This window comes from Leuciscus leuciscus (assembly GCF_965113295.1).
Source record: "Leuciscus leuciscus genome assembly, chromosome: 13".
Taxonomy (NCBI): Eukaryota; Metazoa; Chordata; class Actinopteri; order Cypriniformes; family Leuciscidae; genus Leuciscus; species Leuciscus leuciscus.
Window position 1 is genome coordinate 29,201,483 of NC_138737.1, and position 16,532 is coordinate 29,218,014.

At 39.4% G+C, this 16,532-nt stretch overlaps 1 protein-coding gene and 2 long non-coding RNA genes across 3 annotated transcripts; all 3 read right to left on the bottom strand.

The window, feature by feature from the left end:
- Positions 1-2,134: 2,134 nt before the first annotated feature.
- LOC309512514 lies at positions 2,135-9,128 on the bottom strand. The gene is made up of 6 exons (XR_014211067.1): positions 9,079-9,128; positions 8,395-8,454; positions 8,094-8,165; positions 7,520-7,622; positions 2,795-2,836; positions 2,135-2,693 (listed from the first exon to the last, which is right to left on the bottom strand). It is a non-coding gene; the product is annotated as an uncharacterized lncRNA (long non-coding RNA).
- Positions 3,490-7,279, bottom strand: LOC309512822 (uncharacterized protein; the record flags this gene model as incomplete). Its single annotated transcript, XM_082188550.1, has 5 exons — positions 3,490-3,515; positions 4,529-4,579; positions 4,707-4,787; positions 5,030-7,115; positions 7,271-7,279. The coding sequence occupies 5 exons, from the start codon at positions 7,277-7,279 to the stop codon at positions 3,490-3,492; spliced, it is 2,253 nt and encodes a 750-aa protein (XP_082044676.1).
- A 4,410-nt stretch (positions 9,129-13,538) lies between the features above and the next one.
- Positions 13,539-16,202, bottom strand: LOC309513399. Its single transcript, XR_014211443.1, has 4 exons — positions 16,089-16,202; positions 15,485-15,626; positions 13,847-14,045; positions 13,539-13,610 (listed from the first exon to the last, which is right to left on the bottom strand). It is a non-coding gene; the product is annotated as an uncharacterized lncRNA (long non-coding RNA).
- Positions 16,203-16,532: the final 330 nt, after the last annotated feature.

The following is a 16,532-nucleotide window of genomic DNA, read 5'->3' on the forward strand; positions in this document are numbered from 1 at the left end:
ACTAACCCTTGATTATGAGGACATTTTGGGTTTAACTGGACCTCTCACACACACACACACACACACTCTCAAACACACACAAACACCTGACTAACCCTTGATTATGAGGACATTTTGGGTTTAACTGGACCTCACTCACACACTCTCAAACACACACAACCCTAACTAACCCTTGATTATGAGGACATTTTGGGTTTAACTGGACCTCTCACACACACACACACACACACACAAACACCTGACTAACCCTTGATTATGAGGACATTTTGGGTTTAACTGGACCTCACTCACACACACACACACACACACACAAACAAACACCTAACTAACCCTTGATTATGAGGACATTTTGGGTTTAACTGGACCTCACTCACACACACACACACACACACAAACACCTAACTAACCCTTGATTATGAGGACATTTTGGGTTTAACTGGACCTCTCACACACACACACACACACACAAACACCTGACTAACCCTTGATTATGAGGACATTTTGGGTTTAACTGGACCTCACTCACACACACACACACACACACACACAAACACCTAACTAACCCTTGATTATGAGGACATTTTGGGTTTAACTGGACCTCTCAAACACACACAACCCTAACTAACCCTTGATTATGAGGACAAACTGGGTTTAAATGGACATCACTATTAACTCCACACATAGCAGGGGAGTACCTGTATTAGAGTTAACCATACTAAACCAAATCAACTATTCTACATTAAAGAGTGAATTCACAAATGATTGTGCATCTTTTTGCTGCCACTAAACCTGTAAAAGTAATACGCACACCTAAGGAAATAGTGCTACAATGTGCTGTTGCTATATCAACCAACATATACACGTGGTGCAAAATGAACCTGGTTGGAGAAAATTCAGTGATCAAAGATCAGCAAGTTTTACACTTCATAGAAGACTAGTTAAAGGGCAATTAGATGAAGAAATGCAACTAGACAGCCAATAAAAACTAACAAAATTAAACTGAAAGGGCAATTTTTATTTTGCAAATGGTAAAAAAAAGGCTCAACAACTGAGATCTAATAAGGCCATTATTAGAGATGCACCGATTGATCGGCTTGGGACCGGAATTGGCCGATTTTCACGTGATCGGTCATGACCGGCGATCGGCCGGTCAGTCTGACATTTGCCGATTTTATACCGGTCAAACATACTCGGGCGCCGCATGATTAACATCGCGCAACATCAGCATCACACGTGCACACGGAACACACATGTAGAAAACCTTGTGAATTACGGCAGTTTCACACCGCAAGCGTGAGAGGCGCGTATTTTTTTCGGCGTGCATGTTAATAAATGAGTGCATCACACCGGCAGCAGGAGCAGAGCGTGAGCGTCAAGCAGGAGCGTCAAGTGAGCAGCAGTGAAGCGGTTTCGGCGCAGAGTCTATTTTTGCTGCGCTGCTCACACTCAATTAAAGTGAAAGCACACTTTTTTTGATGGGCAAAATAAATGATTTCACACAAAAATGCACAGAATTTGCATGTCTAGTGTGTTTTAACAAGAACTGGAGTAGGCTATGTCAGAAAAGAAAATGAAGAAGACTCAAAAATATTTATAGAAAATTCACCCATTTAAACTTGTTTTTATTATTCAGTTTGTGTAGTAGTATATGGTGTTTTATAAAAAAAAATATATATATAGAAAATAAATTGTGTGTGCTGTAAAGTGGTTAGAAAAAATGAAATCGAAAAAAATCGGTATCGGCAGGTCAAACTCGGAAAAATCGGAATCGGCCTAGAAAATTTTAATCGGTGCATCTCTAACCATTATGGGACTAAAGTGCATGAGGGAGTGTGCCTCAAAATGACCTCAGCAACACACTGAAAATAAAACCAAATTAAATTGCCTTCCAGTAAATGCATGTATTTGTACATTTCTTTCAAAACAGTGTTTTAATAAAAGTAAATAAAAGGATGTCTTGAACACTCTTCTGGCCCAACAACACTTTTGAGAACAAAACCCTCAGACATTAAAGGTTGTATCAGCGATTTCACGCCCAAAAAAGGCCCAAACATAAATGATCACATTCATCTAATCTTTCCTAACAATCCGCTAGCTGGCCGCCCCATAAGCATGCCATCCAAAAACCGCGTCTCTGTAGGCAGCCTAGGCGCCGAGATCTGCACACAAAAACAATGGGTTTCACCAACCACCAAAACCAAAATAAACAGTGTTCCAACCAATCACCAACAGTTCCAACCAATCACCGCAAAATCTCAAACCACAACACCCCCACCTTTTGTGTGCAGATCTCAGAGCCTAGGCTGCCTACAGAGACGCGGTTTTTGGATGGCATGCTTATGGGGCGGCCAGCTAGCGGATCGTTAGGAAAAATTAGATGAATGTGATCATTTATATTTGGGCCTTTATTGGGCCTGAAATCGCTGATACAACCTTTAATGGAAGGCAACACTGATCTCTCGAAGAACTCTAAGAAGATTTCTTTTTCAACATCAAACCTCGGTTCCTCACGAAATCCCTTATATTTTGGGCCGTTCTTTCTCTCAGAACAGGGTCCTCTGCAGTCTTGCACTGCTCACACTCTGCCTTTGTTGCAAGGTGTCCCTTTGAAATATGGACTCTGAAATGTTTCATGACAGCATTCACTTCATTTGGGCTCCATGGCCTTTTCACAATTCTCCTCAATTTGGTCTCTGTAAAACAAACAAACAAACATATACATACACATATGTATAACTATACACCTATATGTATATACATGGAATAACTTTAATATACCCAAATGTTTAAATACCTCTGGAGTTCTCAGTTTCATCCTGATTCATTTGGCTTTTTCCTGAGGGGTAAAAAGCAACAATTAAAATGTATTCCAGCCCTACAATCCAAACAGTTTCGGACCATGTGAAATATCAGCAGATAAGCACACAGGGAAAACTAGGTCCTGTGTAACACGAAAAGGACCACTTTACACTGAATTACTGTGGAAGATAAAAAATAAAACATGAACCCAAAATCAACATGTATCCTTTTTCTCAAATAAATATCTAAAATATATGCGCACACACATACCTGTGGAGCTGTCAGCCTCACCCAGGCCCATTTTTGTGTTTTCTAAGGGAAAAAAAAGCAACACACTATTCCTCTTCTCTACACGGCAAACAGGTATATAATATATATACAATAATAATAATTATTATTATTATTATTATTATTATTATGTAAATATGAGGGCTCTGAACCAGTTCAAAGAATGAAAACAAAAACTGGGGAAAAACCAGAAACGATTACTTGAAATGACCATTAACCGGTTAATAATGGTGGGGTTTTTTTTCTTCTTTTTTCTGTTTAATGTTTTAATTTGTCAGTCAACCTCAACCAATCATGAATTTAAATAGTATGGCCTATGCTGACGCTGACACATAGTGAGTGAAATGCAAATGCTCAGCGGTCAAGTCAAGATAAGTTAGTCGCCATGTCAATATGCTGGCATTAGCTTTTGGATCTCAGAAGTTTATCTGAGGAAATGTCACCATGGCAGGTAATATCCAGGTGTTTTGAAACCAGCTAAAATTGCAGGTTAACTGCTGCCATTCAAGAAATTAGTTCAAAAATAATAAATAAATAAAATGATGTATGGCCAGACACTTCATGTGTCAATCAAGCTCAAATAGATTTACGATGTTTTGGACCAGCGAATGTTAGATTTGTGTTTTGGGTGCTTACTTTGTTTTTGGTTTAAAACATTTGGCCAAAATCTTGTGTTATTAAAGTGCTATGCACAGTCTGCATTGGCTATGACTAGACAACCAACACCAGACTAAAGCCAGAAGTATACCTCTTTCTTTTTTTTACCACAGTCGAATGCACAGCCTTGCAAAGTATACTTCTTTTGACTCGTACACAGGCGTTCAACACATTATTTTCAAATTAATTTTTATATCATTATTATTATTTTAAATTACTATTGTCAGTTTTAAATTACAGTTTCAGTAAGGAACTCTTGTAATAAATTAGCAGTGGTTGGGACATATTTTAAGGATCAACCCCACTTAAAAAGATGCAATCTAATCCGGTTTACATGAAATAAGCTTCCGAGCAGGTTTAAGTTACGGACCACTATAGGAACACTATGACAGCAAGTCCAGGATGAGCACTGAAGAACCAAACAATCCAAGATCATGCCAAATCATCCACAATCAAATCCCACTAACTGAGTGGCGTACGAAGAACGGACCCCAGTTCCTTACTACCCTTGCATTGAAAACAAGACAGTCTCCAAAGCGTGCGCGTAACTGTATGAGGTTTTGTCGTCAGTTTGAGGATGCACTGGAGTTATGAGGTTTATTCACAAGCTGTTAGCATCGAGTTCAATTCAATTTCTGGTATTAGTTATTAACCAGTATGGTTTCTAATCAAGCCGTTCTCTGAACAATAATGTTTCACAAGGAACGCATGAACAGAAATGTAAGGTTGGATTTTCTTTTTTTTTAAAGCCCTGGTAAATATATAAATATACATTAAAACATACCGTTGGAACTTTCTGTCTCGTCCTGGGTCAACTTCATCCCTTCTTTGCTTCCTACATTTAGAAAATGAAACCATACTTAAACTTGACAACCCAAATACTTTGTTTCTGATAATCAGAAACCTGATGTAGTGAATACACTACACCACTGATGCTCACTGGAATTAAATTCATTACATACCGCTTACTCCAGAGACAGGCTCAGACTCTTCATTGTCGTCATCGCTTACTTCTTCCTCATCTAAATCCAGATCAATTTCATCTATAGAAAAACATATTTGACAAACATCCCCACACACCTGCATTAGTGCACATATACAATTCCTAAACTTCCTTTATCTAAAGAAATGAGAGGTACTCTAAAAAAAACTAATTCACCTCAAAAACATATTTTCTGAGTAACCTAATTAGCTTCAAAGTTTTTCTCTACATGTAATTTAGAATTGTCCTGTTACTGTACCGTAACATTATTATTATTATTATCATATAAAATAAGGCACATACCTTCGATCTCAATTTCATCAAGAGACTTTCCTTGGAAATTGACAAGAGTTCCTTTCTCCATTGCCAAGAGCAGCTTTGATATTTTTGCAATTTCTATAGTTGCATCTGGCAACCGATAATAGTCTCTATGGACCCGAATGTCGTGGCCCAAAAAGTTGGCTAGTTGATCAAGCTCATTATCCCTAAGATTAAGAACCTGGGACATTGTTGCCACCTGCTTACGGAGCTGTGTAGACCGGAGATATTCTGGGTGCTGTGCACCACACTGACTTGCAAAAAGTCTGATGCAGTCCTGTCCTCTGAAGAAGCTGTTGGGCGAGCACTTCGGTCTTCCAAATAGGAAGGGGTTGTCCCTGTCTACTTCACATGCATCTCTCTTGTCCACAAGAAGTTTTATTGCACTGACAAGTTCAGGGTTCAACAAAATTGCAACTTTTCTCCCTTTCTTGCCCATTATTTCCACTCTGCTGAAATGCTTGGCCATTTTTTGCTCAAATGGAGAGAGACTGACGGCGATATCATCATGGAGCTCAGTCTGGTCTCTTTTCCTGAAACACTCAAGCGTCATTTTTGAAACCTCTCCTGCACGACGTCTATTAAAGATTATAACTTGTGCAAGTGTCACTTTGGCGAGTTCTGCATATGTTTGTGAAGACTCATGATGTTTTAGGCTTTCAAAAGCATCAGCTGATTTTTTCTCTAGGTGCAGGTGGAGAAGCTGCACATCATGTGTGAATGGTATAGTTGATGGTTTGTTGAACTTTGATTTGTTCAAAGTAGCAAGAGCAGCATGGGAGACATGTTCTGCCCATTCACTTGAGCACAGTCGTTTAAATCGCTCTGCTGCTTTTGTCATACCATCGTCCTCTGCTGCGATAGCCCTGCAGAGAATGATGTCACCGATCTTGTTGAGCGAGTGTCCTAACTTCAGCGCAAGGCTTGGTGTCTTATATGAGTGGCTCTTTTCATCGTAGCCAGCAACATCTTTCACAGCCTCAATGACTTTGTAAAAATTGTTTGGCTTCACAGCATCTTCAAAACTAAATATGAAGTATTTTTTTCTCAAGGTTAGCAAGAGTCTGCCCATTTCCCGAACCTTCTGTCTGATGTATTCGGATTTTGTTGGATCACTTCCATGCTTGTTGTAAAGACACTGACTCAACTGCAGTATGAGGAAGTCATTTCGAACCACAGATGAAATGTCATCAATCTTCATGTTTCCCAAAATCTTCCACACCTCTGGAGATATTGCCTGGGAGAATGTTGACTCTGCAATATCAGCCAAAACTAAGACTTTGGCCTTACCAGTTGCTTCAGACTCTGAAAACATCTTTGAAGGGCATCTCCGTGTATGGCGCCACAGCTCCTTGCGAACAAACATGCCTTTACAGTATACACAGTGCACATATGTTTTGGCACTCAGTTCAATGTCTGATCGTCCTGGCCGCCTTCTAACTTTCAATGGTCCACTTTTACTTTCCATAACCTCTTGATTATGTTCATAGTTGCCTCTGTTTCGTAATTTCTCAAGTAACCTTTTTCTGTCCTGGGAGTGTTTAGGGAGCAAGAATGCAGCAGCAATTTCTGTCTCACTGTCTTGATGCTTTTTAAAGTGGCGGGCTATTTTAGACTGTGGTTTCTTGCAGACATAACAGTAGTTTTTGTGGGTGGAAATAGTGTTTTTGGGGTTTGGCACATTGTCAGTCTCTGACCGTTCACAAGACGACACTGCTGGTGTTTTCTTAAAACTCTGAAGCATCTCAGTATTGTGTGTAGTAGTATCATGATCATCACAAGTGAGGTCTTGAGCATAACTGGATCTGACCATTTCTTGCTCAGTGGAAGAACAGGGAATGGGTTGTGGTGGCACACTCTTTGCTCTCATAGAAGACTCTGAAAAAGCTGGTGTGGACTTATAATATGGTGGATTGCCTATATTGATAGATACACTATCATCACTATCGCTATTTTGTCTAGAGTCCGGGATAAAGTCATCAGAGGAAGATTCTTCAGTGTGTTTATCAGCGTGAGGAGAGTACTCTTCATCAGAGCGAGATTCTTCAAAGCTGGAAAATTCAACATCTGGCTAAAAAAGAAAAAAAGAAAAAAGAAAAGAGAACAATAAGAACAAAAATAATAATACAAAAATAGTGTACCCTCCTTATAGTCCAGCACAGTTTTGATGTAACAAACTTGAAAATGTTTATGTAAAAGAAGGTGATGTAAAAGAAATTAACATACCAGTGTCATATTATTCAGGAAGCAGGTTTTGTGCCATGATCTTGAACATACTGAAAGAATATAAAAATAAGCATGTTTCTTTTAGTTTTTTACCAGATTACTGCTCCTTTTAAAATGCCGAAAACAATAGATATGCCTTTGAAATAATAATGATTTGAATAAAACTGCACAAAAAACATTTAATAAAAGCCCATTTTGTTTTCAATACAAAAACACATACAAACATATATGAGTGATGCAGATACTGACATTTGCATGTAAGGCCAAGCCATTTTCGACTTGACACAGGTCCACTGCAATCTTCACAAGAATCCAAACTGGAGATAACAGCACTGTGAACTTCATGGTGGCACTATAACAAAAATTATTTATTAAATCAACATATATTGAACATAGCACAACTTTCATTCCAGAGTGTGGTGTGAATGGGCCTTAACTGTTTACGTCTCGGTGACTGAAAGTCACAAAGCATATCCAGATTGAAAAGTGTGCATATTGGGTCTACAGCTTATCCACATAAAGAAGCAGCCGGCACATACCCAAAGCAACATCTTTTCCTCAAACCCTATCCCTGACATGACGGTCCTCGTAGTGAAGAACTGTCCTTACATTTCAGGTCAGTGTCATGCCCATCCCCCAACGCACGAGTTATGAAAATGAATGAACCGAGCAAGGTACATTTTACTCGAATTTGAGATGTCACAACAGCGTCTTTAAGACGACAGTCCATGTCAACCAGTCTAGTATGATGCCCAACCATCCTACACTTAACATTGCCTGTGTCAAAGAGAAGAAAACAATGAAGGAACATGCGCTCACTTACTTTCTGTTTCACTGATGAGGAAGGATTCACACTGCATTCAGTCACAGCCACTGATGTCTCGTCACACAATTCCTGTAATTATGAGAAAGACAGGTACAACACTGAGGCAAGGATGTTTGCCAATTGGTCACCGCAACTAATTCTAGTATCAACCAAAGTCTAAATATCTAGTGTCCCTTTCATGGCTCCGTCGTGCACAAAGCAGACATATAAAACAAGTAAGGACGAGGCTGATACATGTGGATCTTGTCTATAAAGTCAAATAAATCAAATACACATTACATAATAAACATCAACATACCATTTCCTTTCCAGTCAAAGCTGAATCTCCTTTCTTTGCAACCATCTTTGATGTGGTCATCTGAAATCAGACAGAGCAATTGTATGCTGTCGTCATAAAATGGTTTCATTCTGATGCATAACATTTAAAGGGACACTCCACCGGTTGAGACATGAATGTGTATTGAAAGTGGGTCATATATGTAGTAGAATAGTAGCATACATTTCTAATTTGGGTCCTTCTTGGCCGATAAAAGGCAGAAAATGACTTTTTAGTGCTTGTGGATTGTAGACAATACCCATAGTGCATTGCAATGCTCAGCTCCGCAGGCCACTCCCACTACTCCGCCCATCAATATAGACTAGAGTTGAGCTCCACTCTACGCTACCGCCTGGAAATCATTTCACACAATTTCTAGTGAAGAGTTACTTTGCGAACTAATTATTGAATTACTCCTCGTTTTTGTTTCGAAATGGTGTGCACTTGCTTGCATACTACCTCTCTCTCTCTCTCTCTCTCTCTCTCTCTCTCTCTTCGTTCTTCAGTTAAACATGCGCCCTGTCACACGCGCAGCAGTTCGTCTACATCTGGCTACTCACCGATCAGATTTGTAAGACTATGGCGGGACAAACACCCTCCACCTATCTACCAATCACGGAGTCAGTAGTGTTGCGGCATCCGGGTTGCCAGCTCTGCTCTAGTCACCACTTCTTGTAGCAGCCTACGTTCCTGCTGGATCCTGCAGCCTATCTGGCAACCTCGAGTCAGGGAGGAGGGGGAGGGGGTACAGTAATTTGAAAGTGATTGCAGTACCAGTTTTGGCCACAATCTTACATAACCCTTTAACCCTCAAAGACCTAAGGGTATTTTTAAAATTAATTTTCCGTCTGGTGTTATTTACAAAAAAAAGCTTGTAAAACATCAACCCTTTTGTGCACAGACAATTGACACACCTCTTTTTTTTTCATGACAAATTGAACTTTCAGCATATTTGTGTTGCATTGATGTCACCTGAATGTAAAATAAGTTATGGGACCACAAAGACAAATGAAAAAAATAAAACGGAAATTGAATCACTCAAACATTTATTGAAATCACACACAAATAAATAAAAGCTAAGCAAATTTCCTCTGGAAAACAGTTTGTTCATGTCTTTGGAGTCCTGGAGCACAGGAATAAACATTATAACTTGAACAGAACCAAAACTATTTACATTTTTCCAAAAGAAGTCCAGGCGTTTTGGGCCTCATGATATTCACTGGTGCCAAACCTCAAAACAGTTCCTATCAGGAATCACACAGAGGGCCACATCACAGGCTTTGCATTTCCAGGGGGTGGCCTGTTTGACCTGATTTGTCTGCTTGCAGTTCACACATTGCCTTCTACCATAGGAGGCCTTCTTGCTTGCTTCAGTTTGATCTGATGTTGGCACAGGTACATGGTCACTTTGTTGCTGGGTGGGGGGAACAGCAACTGTAACACCACAGAGTTGGGCTGTCAGCTCCTCCAGAAAAGCCCTGTGGGTCATGGGCTGTTGCTGCTTCTCTGCACAAACTTCCTTGTGAAGTAACTAACTGTTGGTCACAGCAATGTCCAAAAAATGGAAAAACAGTGTCCTGTACCATCTCATAGTTTTATGGTGAACTGAGTAGTATTGGATGAGTTGATCAGAAAGATCAACACCTCCCATATTCTTGTTGTATTCAGTGACAGGGGTTGGGCATGGAATGGATTTGGTGTTCCAGCCTCCATCCTGAGTTCTTACCCTTCTCTGAACTGTGTTGCCAGAGAAGGCTGGGTGAATTGTGGAGCAGACAGAGACTTCCAGAGCGTCCATCCACTTTACAAAAACCAGAGGGCCGTCACGGATCCACCTGATGGTGCCCCTAGGATCCTTTTTGTTCATGGCATTTGTGGTTGTGCGGGGGCATCCTCGTCTGTTGTCCCTGTAGGTGCCACATGCTCCAAAGTTCATGCTGTAGAGATCCATGAATAGCTTTGGACTTGTGTAGAAGTTGTCTACATACACATTGTAGCCACTCCCTAGGGATGATTTGTTCATGAGGGACATAACCGAGTCGTATGCCAGTCCTACACCAGAAGCAAACACAGACTTCCCCGTGTATACAGCAAAGTCTAAAGTGTACCCAATGCTGCTGTCTGCCAGCACAAAAAGTTTGAAGCCCCACTTAGTTGGCTTCGCCTTCATATACTGGGTCATGCCAGTGTGAGCCTTTGTTACCACCATCCTCTCGTCCACTGAAAGGTTCTGCCGTGGGTGATAAAATGCTCTGCATGCATGTTTGATGTCATCTAAAAGGGGCTTCAGACGAAACAGCCGGTCATAAGCTGGTGTCCCTCTCTTCCGGTCGGACATCTTCATCAGGGTTGCTCATGTGGATGTTCCAGGAAATGACCTGATACCTGTCACGTGCCATCACTGAGTGGGGAAACTGTTGGCTGAAAATGGTGTTTGTCCTCCAGTAGTGCCGGATATTTGTCAGTCTCACCAGTGCAAAAAAGAAAGTCAGTCCTAAATATTTGAAAAATTCTTCAACAGTGAAGTTTTTCCAGGAATATTTTTTGCCATTGGCAATGTTTTTTGCAGCGTTTGTGTTTGTGTTATTACACAAAGTGGTTGCTGCACTGTCACTGACAAAAAGTTTGAAAAGGTCCAATGGTGTGTATATGGATGTGGGGCTGAGCTGATGTCCTGGCTTTCTTGTTGGGACGAACCTTTTGGGCACTGGAGGGATGTCTGGCTGACTCTCACTGTTCCATGATGGAGTTGGGGCTGCTGGCTGTGGTGATCTAGATCTCGACCTTGTGGATTCAGGACTCTGTCGACCCCTCAAGCTGCCGGATCTGGATCTTGACCTTGCCTCTGGATCTTGACCTTGACCGCGCTCTCCCTCTAGACCGTGACTGCAGCCGTCCATGACCTATTCCTGGCAGCTGCTGGGATGCTGCAGCAGAAGTGGAAGGGCCCTCCTCAGCGGAAGAATGGGAGCTTTCCTGTCTGGCTCGGGTGGGTGGGCTGGTGTCTTCTTCATTATCATGACTGTAAAACAAATAAAGCAAAATATTAGATCATACATATCAGATCAATTAGTGTTTTTGTATTTGATTTCTCACATAAGATAACAATGGCTGAGATTGCTACTGTACCCCCAACCCACCACAGCTATAATATGAGCATTCTCTCCCCAGCCAAAAGGTGTGACCAACCCCCCACTACAACATCCTTGAGACATTCTCTCCACAGCTAAAAGGTGTGACCAACCCCCCACTATCCTTTGTTTGTATCTCTAGGTAAACTCAGACAAACAATGGCTGAGAGACAAAGTGTAATCCACAACTCTTACTACTCTTTAACAAACATAGAAAAACGAAATACTACTTTTACAGAACTTATTTTTACATATTTAGAAAATTTATATTTTATCATATTAGTTTTTTTTATTTTTTATACTTTTACAGTAAATAAATAAATGGAACTTACTCTTCAGCAGGGTCTAGACCATCCTGGTAATCTAGTTCCTCATCAGTCAAAAAGCTCTCTTCTCCAGAAAATCCATCATCCTCCATGGCATCAAAAAAGGCCAGCGCTTGATTTAGATCCATGTTTCTCAATCTCTGACGATCCATTATTCTCTGTGTATTCTTCAAAACTCGCGTCTCTCTGTGCGTCTCTCTCTCTCCCCTCGAAACCACTGTGCCGTGCGTCTCTCTCCACAATATCAGCCTTGGTTCATGCGTAATGACGCACACCAACGTGGACGACGGATCAGCCTGTCATTTGTCAACAACCTCACGCAAAGCATCACGTGATATGGAGTGTCCCTTTAACAAATTAGTATGAACGCAGATGTTGTTTATGCTTTCCCCCCTAAAATGCAGATATTAGACAAGAAAATCTCCCTAAACGCAAACCCCTCACCGCTAGCTGAGGACAGGATGAATTTTACCAACTAAAAAAGGACTGTTCAAACTAAAAACTATATATCTATTAAATTATAGGCCTAAAAAATCCTCTCAGTATTAAAGAATAGCAGAGTCTACACCACAGCTTACACGATAACACCACAGAGAAACAAAAACAAAAAAATCACTTTCAGAACGATTTTACCAGCTGAGAAACGCTAGAAACATTGGCAGTAGGGGTGTAACGATACCCTCATGTCACGATTCGATACATATCACGATACGATATTATAGAGATACTCCAAGACGTGGTAAAAGGGTAACTTTTTTTTTTAACTGTTGATTAAAATGCCTAATTTGCAAAACATTGGGGGAGGAAATGAATAGGCTTAGAGATTTGTTTTAGACAAATATGCTTGCACTCTGTCACCAACTAGATATATTTAAATTAATGTAGGCCACTTTTCACTGGTAACAAAAGACATTTGGCATTATCAGGACCCACAAATATTCCCCCACTGCATTATATTATTTTATATATATATATATATATAGTATATATAGTAGTTTAATGTAGTATTGACACAAACTCTGTAAACTTGATTGTTTCCCCTCACACAGTAATTTTTATTTTGGGTGTACTATACACAATACATATTGTCACTTTCCACAATATATATTGTTGCATTTTTGTATTGCGATACATTGCTTAATTGACAGCCAATCGGAATCAATTCTGCTATAACATGCTTCAGTATATAAGCAGCAGTCAAAGATGCGATCACAATAAACAGAACATTACCGTCTGCTGGTTGGACCCTAACACAGTTATGGTTGGTGTGAATGGGCCTTAACTGTTTACGTCTCGGTGACTGAAAGTCACAAAGCATATCCAGATTGAAAAGTGTGCATATTGGGTCTACAGCTTATCCACATAAAGAAGCAGCCGACACATACCCAAAGCAACATCTTTTCCTCAAACCCTATCCCTGACATGACGGTCCTCGTAGTGAAGAACTGTCCTTACATTTCAGGTCAGTGTCATGCCCATCCCCCAACGCACGAGTTATGAAAATGAATGAACCGAGCAAGGTACATTTTACTCGAATTTGAGATGTCACAACAGCGTCTTTAAGACGACAGTCCACGTCAACCAGTCTAGTATGATGCCCAACCATCCTACACTTAACATTGCCTGTGTCAAAGAGAAGAAAACAATGAAGGAACATGCGCTCACTTACTTTCTGTTTCACTGATGAGGAAGGATTCACACTGCATTCAGTCACAGCCACTGATGTCTCGTCACACAATTCCTGTAATTATGAGAAAGACAGGTACAACACTGAGGCAAGGATGTTTGCCAATTGGTCACCGCAACTAATTCTAGTATCAACCAAAGTCTAAATATCTAGTGTCCCTTTCATGGCTCCGTCGTGCACAAAGCAGACATGCAGAATTGTTTTAAATAATCTGCATCATATAAAAAACTAACATTCATGAAATACAGAACATGGTTGACTTTCAGTGATAAAGTCTTTAAGAGACTCACCCTTAAACGCCAAGGCCAAGAGGAATCCCCATAGTTGTATGTGACCTCCTCATCTGGAAAGATATGTCTTATACTAAACAGACACAGGTGTGGCCTTCCGTCAACAATGATTGTCTTGACTTTGCAATTTGGATTTTTGTCATCATCATTCACGAGTCGTCCAAGTGAATGTCCACCGTCCTCTTTTGTTGCATCTATGCTGTGATAAAAATAGTCCAGTAAGAAACTTAAAACATAGACACACACTGAAACATACGGTTCTAACTGAACATTTGGGTTAGGCTAACCTTGGCCTATTTAACCTATATTCAAATACACATTGAGAAAGTTAACTTGACTTCCTAAGAATTTAATAGGTCAGATGATCCACTTAAGGTAAAAAAATAATACCCCAGTTGAAAAATAACCATGTTATTGATTATCACTAACTAATAAGTTCCTAATATTATGAGAACCCTAGCAAATCTGCTATTGTAATAGTGCTGCACGATTAATCTTATCGCAATCGCGATGTCAAGCCTGTGCGATTATATGATGCAAAATGCTGCGATTGTATGTAAAATAAACAATGGGCTGTTACGCAATTAACGCAGCATCTGTTATTTTTTGTCATCCTTTGGCTAGTGTTACATGATAATGCTCTCATGCGATTGCTTAAAACCATTCATGCGAGACAAGTCAAAAGAGAGCGCGCTGAATGTCCGACTGTGACTCACAGAAAGACACGCGCCAGAATACAGTTCTCTTTCGCGCTTGAACGAACAATAACACACACAATTATGCCAAAATGTCGTTTGTCGAGTATCTTCATAACATAAGAGCAGTCTTATGATGGACGTATAGAGTTGTGAGAGGATGAGGCGCATGTGAGATCCGCGTCTCTGTCAGCAGCGGCTGCTCTTAAAGGGCCAGCAGCCAAAGCTTTCTGTCAGTAAAGTTAATCAAAGAACAAAGGGGACAGAGAAAATTACTCACTGCTCTTGACTAAAGAACTTATGTAGCTTTAATAAGGATTAGTCTATTTATTATTTATGCAGCGCAGACTGTTTGATAACTTTATTCAATTTCTGTATACCTGTTAGACAGGAAGGGCACAGGTAAATATGACATTTATTATGGGTTTATGTGAGGATTATTTGAAGTTCACTTAAATTAAAAGCTGTTATATTTTTGGAAGTCTAATAAATGTTTGTTTTTTTTCAATTATAGCTTTCAATTGTAATGATGGAATCACTGTAATGTTGGATGGCTATAATTAATGTTTTAAATGGGGGTGGATTAATTTATATCCAGACATCAATGGCTTAGATGTTATCAATCATTTAGTTGTTGTTGCTGCTAGTTTGAGTTGAGAAATACACATTTCAGAATTATCACTAATCTGTGTGTGCATTTTGCTTTAGATCCAAGCAAGTTGACTCATGAAACCATTTGTTTATTATATCGCAATCGCATATTCCAATTGCAATATTGACCTCAATCGCAATATGACATTTTCCCCAAATCGTGCAGCCCTATATTGTAATAATAATAATCATCATAATCATAACTGTTTTTATTAGAATGACATGCAACTAGTTTGCTCTGAATATGAACCAAAAATAAATAAATAAACCAAAAAAGAAACAGCCAGCTTACCAATAACGTGTTCCATTCCATGTGAAGTCAAACAAGTAGTTGCCTTGTACATCTTTAACATGTTTACTTTGAGAGAGAATCCCACGGTATTCAACAACAAAGGTGGATGGTTCAATGTGCTCAAGTGCAAACACACCTCTCCCTAAAAGGGCAAAATAATATATAATAATACAAATAAAACATGAATCCAAGTGCACCTATATGTTACACAGCTAACCAACCTATCCTTTTAAAGAGTTAAATCCTGTAAAACTGTGTAATGTAATATGAGGTGCAGGAAATAAAAAATAAAAAAATCAAGCATTGGTTTTCACTGTGATATAGCCTACTAGTTGAATTTGGTTACACTATTCTCTGTATACATAGTTTTAAGTATTTATTTTAAAATAATAATAAAAAAATTGTTTAAAGTTTTTTTTTTCCATCTCTTAACCTTAATGAAAATGAGCGGCTTACCCAAGGGTAAAATGTGTGAATGTGAAAGATCATGTCCAGACTGCCAGCAATAGGCCTACTTTTCATTCTTACAAGTGCATGCCTACTTTATGATTTGATTTGCCTGCAGTCTGAACATAGTCAAATTGCCTTGTGGTGCACAATTTACCTTTGAATGTGTTGATTTGTCGTCCCTCAATGAAGGCTTTGTCTTTGCCCGACAATATGTGTTCTTTTGCATCCTGCTCAGGTTTTATTCTCTTCTTTCTTAACATGTTGACTGAAAACATTCCAGACAACATAATTAGTATGTATTTATAAATATAGATAGATAGATAGATAGATAGATAGATAGATATGCTTTATATACAGTACATTATTGTCAGACTGTAGTCTATATCAATAAATACAACATTTTACACATAAAGTTGATAAGTGAGGTTTTGAGGCTTGTTACTTTTGATAAGAAACAGTCTCCGATTTCAAATTCAGTCCATTTTAATACCATTTTATCACTCTTTAATGTGGCGCCTTAGATCAAACGAAGCTAAACTCGTTACTTAGAAAAAATAACTATAGAGAGAAAGTTTTAGAAAATGTTACATGTATTACA